This window comes from Podarcis cretensis, assembly GCF_951804945.1.
Source record: "Podarcis cretensis genome assembly, chromosome: 12".
Classification (NCBI taxonomy): Eukaryota; Metazoa; Chordata; class Lepidosauria; order Squamata; family Lacertidae; genus Podarcis; species Podarcis cretensis.
Genome location: NC_137181.1, coordinates 44,450,149 through 44,467,682, shown reverse-complemented (window position 1 = coordinate 44,467,682; position 17,534 = coordinate 44,450,149). Strand labels below are relative to the sequence as shown.

Here is a 17,534-nt window from a genome sequence, read left to right as displayed (position 1 = left end):
GCTTTTATCAAAACAGGAGTCATCCAAACCAATCACAGTAGTTCTAAATGCCATCTCTGATTCACTGCTTGTATCCATTTGAATATTTCAGCATTTCAGTACGGCTCCTTCCTCTCAACAATAAAGACCCTTTTTATTTTTTAAAAGAATGAAACAGGAGTAGCAGCAGATGTGCTCATCCTGGCAACTGAGAATACACAGGAGTGCAATTCCTTTGCTCTCCCCAATGTAATGATTCACAGACTACACAAAGTGTACTTTACTTTGCAATTCCCTTACCATCATTAACGAGCACAGAACCCTCCCAAGCAGCATACCTACTAACGTAATATTTCTGTGCAAATCAGACCGAATGCAGGGAGCTCCCCTAAGGGATGTCCTCAGCACACTTGACACCTGGACCCCACTTAGGGACTTGCCCTGATCCCCTTGCTAGCAGAATAAGCAGACAGGGAGATTTGAGGGTCAACACTCCAACCCAGGAATTGTTACGCAAAACCTCAAACAGCATTGTCCCAATTATTTTCTGGATCCTATTCTGCTTAAACTTCCAGTTTAGCCCAAAATTCTGCAACCAGTAGTACAGGAACCCGTTATCAAAATGTCAACTTATTATCCTTAAGGATTTGCTGCACATCTACACCTGAAGCACACTAAATTCCTCATAACTATTTAGCAGGGTTATGCAGAAGGCCAAGCTACCCAGTAACACTTTAAAGTGACCTTGCACTTAGTTAAATAATTGGTCCTTCTAACCCACTGTGACAAACAGCTTTCCAGGGTCTCAGAGCAGAGGTCTTTCCAATCTACCAGTACCAACTGAAGATGTCAAGGATTCCACACAGGAATGTATGCATAGCAAGTGCTCTACCACTGCGCTATGGCTCCTCCCACAAGCCGCCATCATCATCATCATCATCATTTATTCTTTATACCCCGCCCATCTGGCTGGGTTTCCCCAGCCACTCGGGGCAGCTCCCAACAGAATATTAAAAACACAATAAAACAGCAAACATTAAAAACTTCCCTAAACAGGGCTACCTTCAGATGTCTTCTAAAAGTCAGACTAAACCTCAGCCTGGGAAACTTCAATACTCAAGAGTTCCTACACAGCTGAAAACTGAACCGTATTGCCCTTGGCTGTGCATATGATTTTTAACTACAATGCATGTTAGCATCACACACAACAAAGATGCACAGAATCTACCAACTCGGATCTGCCTAATAACTATTCCACTAATCCTTGGCTTTTTTTGCAGCTGATATTACTCTCAGTAAATTCTCAACTAACTTGGGTAACCGCGGTAAACCTGCCACAAACAGGAAATTCAAGTTCCACTAACTCCCAGAGAAAAAAGAAGAAACAAGAAAAGTGTGCATGTATGCTCACTTACTGTTGGTTGCATAACGTATGACGGATGAGGCATCCATGAAGTACTCTGAACCTGTGTATCAGAAAGCACTATATTAGCACAATTGTGTAAAAAAAATTAAAACCACACACCCAAATTTGGCAATAAACGTGCTTTGAATAAAATACATAGCAAATTGAAACTTGCTGTAGCACTTTGAAAAATGATGCAGCCACACTGATGCAAGTTAATGAATGTAATTTTTTTCCCCAGATATCATCCACAGATTTGCGTTTTAAATCTTAATAGCAGGGCCTTGTTCATAGACAAGATTGATGCTGTGGGCTCAGATGCATCCTGCAAACTGCATGGCAGCAATTCTGATCATCCTTCTGGTCCCCTACAGTCCACCTTGCAGGTAGGAGCACAGTTGCAAGGTTGATGCAGGTGGCAGCCCATAGAGAGAAATGTTGTGCGAAAGTAGAGCCTGATAAGCATAGCTGCCAACCGTTCCTTATTTGGCAGGAAAGTCCCTTATCCCAGCGCTGTGTCCCGCTGATGTCCCTTAAATTTCCCGGGTTTCAAAGGAAGCAGCTCCTCTCCCTCCCTCCCTGCCGGTCACAGAGGCGGGAAGCTCCAACTGTGTTGCTTGGCTGCGTTGCTCACCCAATAAGGAGTCTAAGAACAGTGGGCAGGGGTGGAGCTTGCATGCCTTGTGCTGATCAAATCGGCCGCGTTGCTTGGGGACTCGCCTTTGCTCAGCGCTTCCCAGCAGAGAGGTGATGGTGGTTTTCCTTGCTGCATCCCCTTTGCCGGGTTGCTGCGCTGTGGGAACCACCGCTTGAGGCTTCGTTTGGCTGCTGGTTGGGTTTTTTGCCTTTGGCTTGGAGGGGCTCAGAAGTTGAACATACCTGTGCCTGGAAAATCCCTTATTTTGGATGCTGATCCCTTATTTTCGAGGCTGCTGGTCCCTTACTTTCAAATCTGTAAGTTGACAGCTATGCTGATAAATGGGCAAGCAATGCTACTAAAACTAACAAATAATGCTGAATATTGCAACTAAAATAGAGCCAGGGCAAGTTTATGTCGGGAGGGCATATTCCCCTGGTTTATGGACTTCAGGCTACGTGACTCACAACTTTGTTCTGAGTCAACGAACACACAAACAAGTGTACTACTGACAGAGGCTTTTGGTGTTTGTGATAAAATTTATTGGCTTCAATCAAAGCAATATATTACAGAGTTAGACAATTAAGGGACAGTTTTCACATTACATAAATGGGCTTCCAGGAAAATCAATCAACTCAAGAGAATGATGGCTAGCATTTACTCTGGAATAATTAGGATGTTCTTGAGCAAGAAATGTGCACATCCTATGTTGACCAAATCCTCTTTAAATTAAAAACACAGTTCAAAAGTTGAGAAGCATGATTCCTAAGTAACCTAATTAAATTCTTATTGGTAGGAAGTTAAAAGTTCAGTAGCCTTTCAGAAAATATTCCAGTTTCTCAATGAATACTGTCACCGCCCTTAGGTCATAGGATAAATATTTTTCAAAGAACAGCTAGAAATATAGGAAACTGTCTTATATCAGGCCTATAGTCCGAAGTGCACTGTACTCACTGTTTGTTGATCAATTTACAGAGCTCTTACTAGAACACAACATACAACAGAGGAACATGATTCTAGAGAGCCTGAGCAAATCGTGTTCCATAAGGGAGATGATCATACTCCCCAAAGTATGTCATTCATGTCAATTAGAAATCAAGCAAAATACTCTGGTGACATTGCAGCTTTCCCATTCAAGTTGTCTGAGTCAGTAAGTATCAAAGTTCACTCTGACTATTGCTCTGACAACTACATTTCCTTTGGTGGCATTTTTAGTAAATGTTTCCGATTTCCCTAGCAACTTTGCATTGTAGAAGTGATAATAGAATATGAATAACTGACTGCAAATAAAGTAACCACAATTTGCAGTGTGTGTGTGTGTGTGCGCGCGCACACATTCCACAAAGGCTCTTCTTTTTTCAAATATTGATTATCAGCGTTTAGGACTACAGGATATTGGGCGCTTGCCACCAGTTGGTATGAATTCTCATAAGGGGATGATCCATTTTCAGGCAGCGGTAAAAGTGATGATTTCGAAATAATCGGCAAATACCACCAAGTGAATTTCAAGCTTGGCTAGGAAGCATTGCCACTTGGTGATGAGAAATGGAACTGCACGTTTTCTTTGAACTAGGAAATTTCCTTTCCAAGTTCTGTCTTTGCTAATTCATTTGATAAGTCTTCTGGAGAGGAAAGAGTCTGTGCCCTTCTTTTGCCTTTGTGGATTTTCATCCATTTAAATGTATATCTCAAAAGGCATTTAAACATCATCTTCTGTCTTCCTTTCTTGAAAAAAACTTTAAAGCCTTTTAAGTTTACACGTATTCCTTCTGGGTCGTGTACTCATTTCCCCCCTCTCGGTTCTGTTTGACAAATACTTTCCCCCTCATTCCACAGAATCTGTTTTAATTCCTCAGATGTTTGAGAAACAAAAGTTGTTCCCCTGCTTCTGCCCATTGCACTCCATATCTTATCTACCTATTTCACATAAAATTCTTTTGCTTTTATGTACTGCCATAACTCCTGAAACATCCTTAGGCAGAAAATTCAAAATAACTTCCCTAACCTCTTTTGAATAACCCATATTTCTTCACTGCCTTTATTTGTCATTATCAGACTTCATAGCCACCAAAGCTGCAAGATTTGTATCTTACCTGCCCGCCTTCCCTAAAAACAAATTAGAACTTTTACACTATATATTCCCTTGTGTTCAGTCACCTCATCTATTCCTGTGATTGACATCCTCTTCTGCTGACACTTTTGTTTATAAGAAATCCTACTATCTCTACCTCTAGCTTCCTTGCATTTTCTTCAATATTATCCTTCCTCTCCTAGCTATCAACATGGCACTGTCCCTCTGATGTACTTAGAAAACACAATCTCAACAGAATCATCTGCGGCTAAATAACAAAATTCCCTTGAGGAAACATATGCTACTATCTCTAATATGAATAACATCCAGAGCAGGTTTATGCAGTTCCGTAGTACATGAGGCTGCCTTGAACATTGCAATTGTTCAATACAACAACCAGACTACTCACCAGAACGGATTGGTCAGAAAAGCAGCCAACCCTGTGCCCCCCCCCCCAAATCCCATTTTCTACCAAATGGACTGAATACTTCCTCCCAAATGCTTCAGCTGTTCAGTGAAAACTATATTTGGTATTGGGTGCAAATGCTGTAGTTTCCACAGAACAACTGAGGCACCTGAAAGGACTGTTCATGGTTTTCATTTCAGACTGTAGAAAAACTTTGTGGGAAATAAAAATAAACATGTTTGTCTCATAATTTTTAGAGCATTATAAACAGGCAAATTTGTATTCCGAACCAGGTAACTGTGTGAGCTTTGTCAGCCTCTGTAACTGGACCCTTCATAAGCCCATAAACGTGGGACCCTAAGTATATTAAAGCCCATCTATTAAATATGCTTATCTATCTATCATCACAATTTCTGCATGAACTGAACCTGAACAAAATCAGTTGCCTCCTTTAACTCCCATCAGTCCCTCAATATTTAACTCCTATTGCTCACAACTGATTTATTTGTTCTGTGGTGTTTCTACTCTTTTCTTATCCGATACATACCTGGTGATGGCCAGTTATTATGCTACACATTAATAATGGCTGTTTGATTTGGTTTTGCATGTAGGAAAAGAAGAATCACTGGCATACAAGTCAGAAAACCAGAATATAATCTAGGAAAGGGTTACCCTTTCCTTTTGTTCAAAGTGGCTTTTGTCAAATATCCTTTTTTAAGGCAGTATGTGCTTTCATACTCAGGGATACAAAAAGCTAACAAATTTTCTACGCTCAACTAATAAGCATTTCTGTAATCAAGTTAAAGTTTATATAAATCCACTGACTGAGAAACCCCTGGTGAACAAAGCATATTCTACAATGTGCTATTATTTCTCATACCATACACAGGACACAGAGATCCGTTAAGACAGTATCTAAAGAAATGTGAGAAAATGTTGCAGGACTGACTGGTAAAGTGTTGAAGGTAATGTAAAACATAGTATTCGCTTTAATATAGCCAAAATGTGTTAGTTTGGAAGAGAAAACTTAAATTGCACTGCCACCTATTGTTATGGGTGAACTCTCATGCAGAAGAAAGAACTGTGTGAAGTCCTAGACTTGCTTCTGGGCACATGGTGTTGAGAAGGCTTCCTGGACTTGAAAATCATGAAGGCGGGGGAGGTCCCTTTCATTCCCATGGGAATGGTTTCCTCATTACTAGGCTCCCAATCCAGACTGGGGGCCCCTGGGTGGTTCCTTTCAATATGCCACTTGCAGTTTGGCCCTATGTTTCATGGAATTAAAGGTAAAAAGTATAGGGACCCCTGACCATTAGGTCCAGTCGCAAACAACTCTGGGGTTGTGGCGCTCATCTCACTTTACTGGCTGAGGGAGCCGGCGTACAGCTTCCGGGTCATATGGCCAGCATGACTAAGCCGTTTCTGGCGAACCAGAGCAGCGCACGGAAATGCCATTTACCTTCCCGCCAGAGCGGTACCTATTTATCTACTTGCACTGGCTTGCTTTCAAACTGCTAGGTGGGCAGGAGCTGGGACCGAACAACGGGAGCTCACCCCGTCGCGGGGATTTGAATCGCCCACCTTCTGATCGGCAAGCCCTAGGTTCTGTGGTTTAGACCACGACGCCACCCACGTCCCTTTCATGGAATTAAGGAGGCATGAAAAAAGAAAAGTGCAATTCTCTGGTAAACGCTATGCAGAATGTTTATTTTAAGCAGTGACAGAAGTTGTTACAGGAAATATTGAACAAAACGTTGCCAGATTAAGGCAGCACAGTAGTCAGGGTGGAAGATACCCTTGGGAGTAGGGAAGCCCAGAATACATTATGTTGATAACACAGGAAACCTTTTTAAAAAAAATGTTTATGATTGTTTATTACAGCTCACCACTTTTTTTCTTAATGCCAATCTTCATGTGTGGTGGAGTAGTTAAGAGTGCCTGACTAGGACCTGGGAAACCAGGGTGCAAATCCCCGCTTGGCCATGAAACTCACCTGCCTTGGAACGGTCTCTACCTCTCTGCCTAACCTACCTCACAGATTTGTTTGTGGGGGGTTAAATGAGGAAGAGGAGAATCCTGTGCACCACTTTCAGCTCCTTAGAACAAAGGTGGAATATAAATGCAATAAAATAAATACAGTGGTACCTCTGGATGCGAACAAGATCCGTTCCGGAGCCCCGTTTGCATCCAGAAGTGAACACAACCCGTGTCTGCGGGTTGCGATTCGCCGCTTCTGCACATGCGTGTGACATCATTTTGATCGTCTGTGCATGCGCGAGCAGCAAAACCCGGAAGTAATGCACTCTGTTACTTCCGGGTCGGCGCAGCATGCAACCCGAGCATACTTATCCCGAAGCTACTTCAACCCAAGGTATGATTGTAAAATCAAGTTTTTAGTTTATGGGTACTTTTAAAGAAAAGTACATGCCACTGGGCAGATATAACAAACACAGAGTGAAGCATTAAAACCCAAAGGAGACAAAATTTATTATTATTATTACTCCCTCCTTTGGCAATCTTTACAAAACTTTAGTTTATGGTTGCCATCAATTTTGATTTTAATTAATTTTTATAATGTTTTTATAATGTTGCACTGTTTTAGTGTTGTTAGCCGCCCTGAGCCCGGCTTCGGCTGGGGAGGGCGGGATATAAATAAAATTTTTTATTATTATTATTATTATTATTAATATATTCTGGCAACCTTCTACCCATTGCAAAAGAAAACATCCTATGTGTTATGTACTGAAGTTCTCACCCTGGGCCAGCAGGGGGATACTGTAGATAGTTATGCAAATAAGGGATCGAAAGTGACATTCAGTGATTGGATAGTTTTAGAAAATTGTTACAGTTACGTTGTACTGGAGCTCTATATAAGCAGGCTGACTGAACCCTTTACAGTGGTGCCCCGCAAGACGAACGCCTCGCAAGACGGAAAACCCGCTAGATGAAAGGGTTTTCTGTTTTGGAGGCGCTTCGCTAAATGAATTTCTCTATGGGGTCGCTTCGCAAGACGAAAAAATCTTGCGAGTTCCCGCAGGTTTTTTCCCCGCTTCCCCCCCCCTTTCCTAAGCCGCTAAGCCGCTTATCAGCTGTTCCGCTGATAAGCCGCTTAACAGCTGATCGCTAAAAGCCGCTAGACTGCTAATAGCGCTAATCTGCTAAGCTGTCAATGGGCTTGCTTCGCAAGACGAAAAAACCGCTAGACGAAGAGAATCGCGGAACAGATTATTTTCGTCTTGCGAGGCACCACTGTAGTTCAGTTCTGTTCTGGCCTGTGAATAAACAAGAGTTGTTTGAAGAATCGCTGTGTCGTCTGACATGTTCACCCACAACTTAACACTATGTGTAATCAACTTTGGGTAGGACTGACTGAAAAAAAACACAAAATCCGATTTATCTGAAAAGCTGGTTGAAATATGACGAATGGATAATAGGGTTTATTACTTAAAGTACACCTAGATCTTGAACGCACCAGGAATTTTAGAACAAATATGCACATATATTTTAAACGCTACCAAAACAGTTTATATAACAGCGTGACTAAAGTGTGCAGCAATTCACCATGCTGACATGCAAATCACAAAGACTCACTTAGGGATACGGGGGGCCCATGCAGTTCCAACATACCTGATATGTAGAGACAGGGGAAGCAGCAATGAATGGCGTGATAGATGTCTGTGGAATCATGCGGTTTGTAGCAATGCTGTACGGTGAGGAATAAAATCTGCAAACAAAAACAAAACAAAAGGAAGAGTCTTGAGGTGATGGACTGACATGCTGCAATGAACTGTTTCATAGCCATTAACAGCCAAACACAAACAGGAGTCCTGCTCCCCACCCCGCAAAAAAAGAAAAGAAAAACAGCAACCCAGTGCCTTTTTCTTTTCACATGTGTTGGTCAAGAAGCTGGGAACAGCCCTAACTGCTGCAGCTCACTAGATCCACCACAGCAGGGTGCAACACACAGCTGGGCCAGAGGGGGCATGGATTGGCTGCAGCCTGAATCACTGGCACAACACCCACCTGCATCTAAGTCAGGCATAGGCAAACTCGGCCCTCAGATGTTTTGGGACTACAACTCCCATCATCCCTAACCACCGGTCCTGCTAGCTAGGGATGATGGGAGTTGTAGTCCCAAAACTTCTGGAGGGCCAAGTTTGCCTGATCTAAGTTGATTGGGAAGATGACAGCAACAAATGATGGAGGTATAAAGGCAACATTATCACAATCTCGGAAGCAACCAAGAGAGTTGAGTAGAGGTACATTTAAGGCAGGGATTGCTAAAACAGAAGACTTTAAGTGGAGCATCTGCACAGTACTGGGCAGTGGAGAGGAACTGCCTCTAAAATGTTGGCTGGTGATTAAAACTCAATGAAGCTTCACAAGAACCCTTAACAAATGGTGTAATGGATTTGTCAAGTTGCTTCAACCAACTTGAGCAGACTTGAGGCTCCTAAGTAGTTAGACTGCTACGTTTTTCTGGGCCATAGACAAGAACAGTCGGTTCTTTGGATCATGGCCATGATGTTGGGAGAATAACAAAGAGAGAGGGAGAGAGGGAGAGAGAGGGAGAGAGAGAGTTTATTTTATTCCTCAGGTTTCCAGCAACTTTAAAGTCAGATGCCAGCTAAAAACTACAAACTTTCAAATACAACAGAACCAAGACCTACAAACTTTCTTATCTAATTCACATCTTATCTAATTCACTTGTTGCCCTTTGGGGGGGGGGAGGAATGGGATGGGAACGCTATGTTTGAAATATAAAGAGAATGGAGGATGCCATAGTTTGATTGATTTGCAATCCCTATCAGATAGAGATGGATAATTAAAACTATCTATTAAATCATTCTTGACATGGGAGCAGAATTAAATTACGCCTTCCTACTCTGCTTCTTATGACATCAACTCCAGCTGTAGAAGCAAAATGTGTTTCTTTTGGGGGGGTGGGGGTTATTGGGTTGTTTTTATTTTGATTATGTCTCTTGTGGTTTTCTGTTTTGATTTTATTCTGTGAACCACCCTGAGACCTCCAGGTATATAAATTCAATAATAATAATAATAATTAATGGCAAGGTGTAACCTGTGCATATGTGAGAGGCTGAGAAAAGAATGTGCTGGAAGTTCTGCAGGGCATCAATGGCTGCTTCTGTTTGAACCACTAGCCTGTGATACTGGAAATCCCTCGCCCCAATGAAGGACTGGGAGAGCTATACAGCGGTACTTCAGGTTACATACGCTTCAGATTACATACGCTTCAGGTTACACACTCTGCTAACCCATAAATAGTGCTTCAGGTTAAGAACTTTGCTTCAGAATAAGAACAGAAATCGGGCTCCGGCAGCGCAGCAGCAGCAGGAGGCCCCATTAGCTAAAGTGGTGCTTCAGGTTAAGAACAGTTTCAGGTTAAGAACAGACCTCCAGAACGAATTAAATACTTAACCTGAGGTACCACTGTACTTGAGGAAGGGGAGTTTGCTGCTTCCCTCCTGTAAAACCTTAGCAGGAACTAGGACCATGTCATGTATGACTGCGTTGCAGAGTTTATTCATCCACTTGGGGAGAGCACAGAGGAAAAAGATGATGTAACAATAATATAATAAAAATACCTCACCCATCTGGCTAGGTTTCCCCAGCCACTCTGGGCAGCTTCCAGCAGAAAATTTAAAAAATGATAAAATGTTTAAAACTTCCTGATACATGTATGCAGCAGTCAGGAGGACCACATTCTATGGAAAGTATTGGGGAAGAGATGTGTCACAATCTGGGCTTGCTGTATGATGAATCATAGAATTGTGGTGTTGGAAGGGTCCCTGAGGGTCATCTAGTCCAACCCCCTGTAATGCAGGAATCTGGCCCATAGCCGTCCCTGGGTGGGGGGCTTGAACCATTAACCTTCTGGTGCACTTACACCTTGAGCCACCTGAACTCATATTTTGGCCTGTTGCTTTGGAACTAGTAGGTGACTATTCAATGGAACTTTTCCATGAAGATAACCATTTGTTGACTACAACTATTATTATGAATCAAGTGAATTTCTGTAACCACTGAACTACTTCAATGAAGTGCACTACTGCTTAATTGCAAGGACTGAACTATCAATCATAGAGAACTCTAGTCATGATTTACTGTAATCATTTGAGTCTTTTATTGAACTGAGCATGGTTTAATTACAGTTAGCAGATCTTCAAAGGTTGAATAGACAAAATAATTGAACGAATCCAAATGAAACTCACAAATCTTTGTTCTGACAACAGATGCATAATTAAACAACCTAATTATGTGCTGTATCAGTTGGTAACAGATTGCTAAACCAAGTTAACTGATGGGTAGAGGAAACAGCTTTGATTCTCAGTGACCCTCAAGGATCCCAGATAGAGATCTTTCAGATCACTTAACTATGTGATCCTTTTTAAACTGGAGATGCCAGAGACCAAACCTGGAACCTTCTACGTACATGCAAAACATGTGCTCCACTACTGAGCTTTGATCTCTCTCCAAGTGTTGGTGATTACGTTCGTTGAGCAATAATGATTCACTAACTATTGATGGGAAATCGAGGCATTTCATCATTTTTTTTGTCAAGCAAAGAGCAAAAGGAGTAGTTTCTCTACTGAGAAAATACACTTTGAGGCTCAGGAGTAATTCCCGAGGAGTTCAAAGTCCAAACTCAAGGGGAATCTAGGCTATCTGGAAGAACAATTTCAAAGGTTTAAAAGGATTTGACATTCAGATGCCCAGCTGCCATTGGATTAGCCTAGAGGGCTAATGAAAGTTCAACCCATTGAAGGACAATGGCTAGAGATGTCTCTGCAATCGGCAACTGCAGAAAGGAGGCTATTTTGAGGAAAATGTGAAATAATTACCTTTTTGAAATAAAATATAAAAAAATGATAATTGAGGTTGTGATAGGTACACACCCATAAGCACTGATGATGTGTTTGAATGGGAAAAAAAGTAGCAATGAGACATTCCCTATTAATTAAATATTTTTAGAATGAGGCTGGGTCTCTGGAAACAAGATGTAGAGGAAAAAGCTTTGTTGGGCCTTATCTATAGTTGAACAATATTAAACAACAGAGAACGCCCCGACTGATTTTACACGTTTGACCAACTGGCTAAAACAAGCTTCTCCTTCTGCTTTTGTTTCTAGCTCAAATAAGAAATTTCCTTCTAAGGATAATTAGCCTTTGTCGGTTAATTCTATTTCTATATTACATCCCATTTTCCCCCTCTGTCCTTTTCTTGAACTGAACAGCAGCTATACATAACAATAAATAAGACCTTGTCTGTGAACATCAAAGGACTAATCTGCCTCTAAAAAGATGGAAAACTGCAAGGCTAATGAGAAGGAAAATGTTGGTATTATCTGCCTCCATATTAAAAGAGGTGGTAGAAAGTCACTAAATTAGAGAAAATGTATTTGGCAGAGAACAAAAGGCCTATATAAATACTGCAAATAAATAAAACAAAACTTTAGCCTGGAAGGGTAGCTATAATGATGAAGGACAGGTTATTCTGGAACCCTGTATTACTTATTAAAACAGATGGTAGATTTATCTTTCAGTGAAATCTGCAAAAAATTATGATTCAAATAGCTTGATGACTGATTTCTTTGTAAAAATGTTTTCAGTATAAATGTTTGTATATAAATTTTCCCTCGGCTCTTTTTGCTGGCCCATGTAGGACCAGCATGGATAGTTGGCCCCGGTGAATATTTGACATTTTCTCCCCTTATGGCTTTGATATATAGGCTACCACTAAAACGAGGCTGCATTTTAAGCTGCATTTTAAACTGTATTCTAACTTATATTTTAATCAACTGGGGTTTTTTTTGTTTTTAATGTTTTTACTGTATTTATATTCAGTGTTAGGCACCCTGAGCACGGTCTTGGCCAGGGAGGGTGGGGTATAAATAAATTTATTATTATTATTATTATTATTATTATTATTACTACTACTACTACTACTACTGCTACTACTTTGTAATATATGGAAACATTACAATGGGGGGGGGACTTTCTTTTGAATGCTCAAATTATGTGGCCCCATATAGTTCTATTTGTTACAATATTAAGGACCCCTGACTATTCGATCCACTCTCAGTATGAATTGATTTATAGTCTAAAGGTAAAGGGACCCCTGGCCATTAGGTCCAGTCGTGACCGACTCTGGAGTTGTGGCGCTCATCTTGCTTTACTGGCCGAGGGAGCCGCCGTACAGTTTCTGAGTCATGTGGCCAGCATGACTAAGTCGCTTCTGACAAACCAGAGCAGCGCACGGAAACGCCGTTTACCTTCCCGCTGGAGCGGTACCTATTTATCTACTTGCACTTTGATGTGCTTTTGAACTGCTAGGTTGGCAGGAGCAGGGACCGAGCAACGGGAGCTCACCCCGTCGCAGGGATTCGAACCGCCAACCTTCTGATCGGCAAGTCCTAGGCTCTGTGTTTTAACCCACAGTGCCACCCGCGTCCCTGTTACAATATTACTAATGAATTAAGTTATAGCTTTCCTTTCCTTGGGACCACATCAGTGAGGCCAGGAGGCAGGACTTGTCAACTAGGCAGCCCAGGACCTCCATACACACTTGCTGGGAGCCTGAAGGGCCCTGCCCTGCCTCTCTCCACTTGGCTTGGGGTGGGGCCTGACAGGCTCCATAAAGGACTGCTGCTGCTGGGCAGAGAGGGCTCCATTTTAGTTTTTTTATCTATATCATTTTAAATTGTGATTGATATTGATGCTGTATTCTTAGTTTTAGATTTTATGATTTATGTGGAAATTGTTTTCCATTTGGTTGTGTACTTTTTGATGTGTTTTATTTATTGCCTACGACTTTTGTTATACAGTGGATGCTCGGGTTGCGAACGTGATCCGTGCGGGAGGCATGTTCGCAACCCGCAGCGCCGCATCTGCACACACGCGGGTCGCGATTCGACACTTCTGCGCATGCGCAAAGCGCAATCTAGTGCTTCTGTGCATGTGCGGCCGCCGACATCTGGAAGTAACCCCTTCCGGTACTTCCGGGTTTCGGTGGGTCCATAACCTGAAAAAACGCAACCTGAAGCATCTGGAACCCGAGGTATGACTGTATTGGTAATTATGTAAATTTTGTCATTTTGTAAGTCGCCTTGAGCATTGTTTTAACTATGGGAAGGCGGCATACAAATAAAATGATGATGATGATGATGATGATGATGCTCAGAAAACTCACATCACTGCTGCTAACTCAGCGGTTTGACTTCACCCCTGGAGGCGCACTCCATTGGCTCTTGAGACTGACGGATGCCAACAAATAAATCCCAACTGCACTCCAGTTCTATTGATCACTTGATAACAATTTGTCTAATAGTTGCCAATAATATATTATCCTTGTTGTTCCACTCTCAGTATGAATTGATTTATAGTCTAAAGGTAAAGGGAGCCCTGACCATTAGGTCTAGTCGTGGCCGACTCTGGGGTTGTGGCGCTCATCTTGCTTTACTGGCTGAGGGAGCCGGCATACAGCTTCCGGGTCATGTGGCCAGCATGTGACAAACCAGAACAGCGAACGGAAACGTCATTTACCTTCCCGCCGGAGCGGTACCTATTTATCTACTTGCACTTTGATGTGGTTTCAAACTGCTAGGTTGGCAGGAGCAGGGACCGAACAATGGGAGCTCACCCCGTCGCGGGGATTCAAACCGCCAACCTTCTGATCAGCAAGTCCTAGGCTTTGTGGTTTAACCCACAGCGCCACCCGCACCCCAGATTTATAGTCTACATGCATCCAAATACATAATTATGGGAGGGTGTTAATCTTTTTTTAAAAAAAAACCTTAATTTTTTTAAAATTTATTTTAATCTCTAATAATATTAATAATAATAAAATACCCCACCCATCCGGCGGGGTTCCCCCAATCAAAGAAACAATCAAAGAACTAGAAACTTGCTTAAAAACTTTGTGTGCCTATTTATTAATTACATTTATTCACCACTTCTTAAGAAAAACCCCAAAGCAACTTACAAATTCAGAATGCAAAGATACCATAAGCTGCTTACAGAATTTCTCAAGAATAACTAGACATTGCTGCACAAATACTGTCTGAAAAAGGAAATAAAATAGTCCATTTACTAACTAATTTGGAGAGGTGATATAAGAAACCAGAATCTTAAAAGCTAATCTCCCTGAGAGATGAGGATTTTAAAATATGGATTATAGTTTTGCCAAGAAGAGGTGGCCACTGCTGATCCCTTAATACATAGTGATCAAACAAGTTTATTAATGGAAGAAATCTACTAATATAGTTTGATCAATATTATCAATTAGCTACACTTTTTCTAGCCGCAGAGAAGGAATATGACTAGGTTGAATGGAATTATCTGATACATAAATTAGAATTATTTGTTTTTGTTTGGGGTTACCACTATCTGTAAGGAAGCCTCTATTAAAATATGGGCTAATACTTATCAAATTTCTCTCTCTTGAGGCAAAGGGCAGGTATGCCCATTGCACTCATAGGTGTTTGCACTGAGTATTCAGCTGTTTGAAACAGAGGTAAGAAATAATGCTAAAATAAAGGGTGTGGTGGTAAGAAAATGTATGTTAATACTACTAGTAGTAGTAGTAATTTATATGTTACGAATCTGAGAAAATAATTCTCTATGCAGATGACATATTGTATTCAGTGCAGGACAAATAACATGAAATATGTACCAAACCATATTTTATAACACATGTTATTTTATAACATATATATTTTATAAGATAAAAAATAATAACGGTTGTAACAAAATGATAAACAAGAAGTCTATTTCCGTTAAAAATATTCAGGAGGTCTAAATTTGTTGCTGACTCTAGATCTAGCAGAATTGACAGTGCCTGGTGCATAAAGCTTGCCCTTTCTGATTAAATTTCTGCAGGATTCACATAATTATTGTATTTTAGTGCCAAATCAAACGATCTCACCTAACATATTCAGGACCTTTTCACTGGTGGTTCCCTGTTTGTGGAATGCCCTCCCTCGTGAGGTGCATGTGTCTTCCTCATTATTGACTTTCAGGAGAAATCTGAAAACATGTATTGCCTTCTATTAATGGCCGGGATCCTAATTTTTTTCCTCTGTAAACAGAAGGAACCTCTTTTCAGGAAGGAGAGTTCCACACAAGTTAAGAGTCCTTGTGTAGGAGCAATTCTCATTACGTTAAAAGTCACTCCTTCTGTTCATGAACTGAAATCTCAGGATCCAAGCTACAGAAAAAGCTATGGTTTTACAAAAATAAAATATTTAATAGAATGTAGTCATGTCATACGGTGATTTACTGAATGGAATGCTGTTGTCCATTTCACAAAGTGATTTGTGTTACCATGTGCATGCAAACTGAGGAGAAATAAAGACCTCCCCAAAACACAGGTACACAAAAATCTTCTTCTTTGGTTCCCATATTTTCAAATTAGATCATGCATTTATAGTTAAGGGGAAAATATGGTCATTGGTCTGGTAGACAAAACGTATACATTATTGATGATATTGGATACCACATCCCATAACATTAAAGAGGACAAGAAAAGAGCCTGCCCTGCAACATCTCCAGTACAATTTGAGAATGGATTTGAAAACAGTCTTTCGGGAAATGGCGAGTTAAAACATAAAGGAAGGTGATTATAGAACACCAGCGACATTTGAGTCCATGTATGTTAAGTAAAATTTAAATAAAGATAACTGCTGAAGCTAAGAACATGTTAAGTCAAATTTTGTTAATATGTATTTGGACTTCTTCAGCTAACAGCCTATATTGGATAAGAAATTTAAAATGTAATTTAAGAAGTTATATTTACCAACAGATATTATATTGTTCTGATGCTTGTGAGGTACCTTCAACTATGATTTGGAAATGGTAATATGTTTACTTACTGAAGTATGCATATGCTGCTGCATATTGGGGAGGAATTGATCAGTCACCATTGCTGGATTGGTTTTTCTGGATCTGGGATCTTATATATATGCCTAACGTTGTAATATACACACTGACTTGAGAGCATAGTCATGTCTAAGACTGCACTGTAATGATTCAGATGAGAGAACTCAGTGGGACAATAGGTTTATTCAAAGATGGAGTTTATTAATCACTTATTAGAACTACTTGAAAGACAACATAAATTCATATAAGCCTGTCCCGTCCCCCAACCTGATACCCTCCTGATTTTTTTAGACTATACCTCCCATCATTCCTGACCATTTGGCTGATGTGAGTTGGAGTAACAAACCTCTTGGGAGAGGCTGATTTATTTTCTCTTGAAGTTTAGAGCTTACAGTTAATTAAAGTTAGCAATCGGGCATTTAGTTGTGTTGAGATGGGGACAGTGGCAGGGAGAAAAAGAAGTCAAAAGTAATCTGACAGAAATTTCATTTCAGTAATAAATAAAAAGTAAGATTTCAAAATATGTGTGGCAAGCATACTAGGGTCTGGAAAGGGGTGGTGGAGGAGGGGAATTAAAGAAAACAGCAATAAATTTCTGTTCAGTACTGCCTACACACTAAATGCTTGACAACAAATGTCTGTGGTTTTAGCTTTCAAACATAGCTGGGTAATATTTTGCAGGTGTCCTATTTATGAGGTAATGAATGAAGAGATAGGAACATTTTACATACCACTGGTGCTCTTTGGTCATAAAGCAAGAGCCTTTTATTTTTTTTAAAGTGGGTTCTGAATGCATTTATATTTCATTGGCTCACCAGGAATATTGGTGAGTTCTCTCTATTTCATTAGCATGCCTGTGTTGGCCGCTAGGAGTGGACACTGGTTCCCTGGCAAATTTTGTTTTTAAGTACATAAGCAAAATGAAGCTAGAGATGTTAAATGAAAATGATCAGTACAAGATTATAGTACTGGGATTTATAGGGTACTCAGTTTGAAAATGAAATAAATGTAAGTAAGCCTGCAAGTAACCAGAACTGTGTGTTTTTGCTCTTTTCTGTTCTAATCCTTTCCATCACATGGACAATATTTCCCCCTAAGAGGTTAAAAACATTGCCACTTAGACGGATGCAATGTAGATG

The 17,534-nt window shown here is 40.7% G+C and overlaps 1 protein-coding gene and 1 long non-coding RNA gene across 10 annotated transcripts in view; one reads left to right on the top strand and one right to left on the bottom strand.

The window, feature by feature from the left end:
- Positions 1-17,534, bottom strand: part of RBMS3 (RNA binding motif single stranded interacting protein 3) — a gene marked incomplete at its 3' end in the record, with an annotated part of 775,525 nt that overhangs the window by 58,430 nt on the left and 699,561 nt on the right. For all 9 annotated transcript variants that reach the window (XM_079947347.1, XM_079947348.1, XM_079947349.1 and 6 more), the window contains 2 exons: positions 8,126-8,222; positions 1,395-1,445 (listed from right to left, as the gene is read on the bottom strand). In XM_079947347.1, coding sequence (XP_079803473.1) covers positions 1,395-1,445; positions 8,126-8,222 — 148 coding nt within the window. The remainder of the gene's footprint in view (positions 1-1,394; positions 1,446-8,125; positions 8,223-17,534) is intronic.
- Positions 1-17,534, top strand: part of LOC307199594 — a 660,078-nt gene that overhangs the window by 38,467 nt on the left and 604,077 nt on the right. The gene's annotated exons all lie outside the window — the stretch shown is intronic.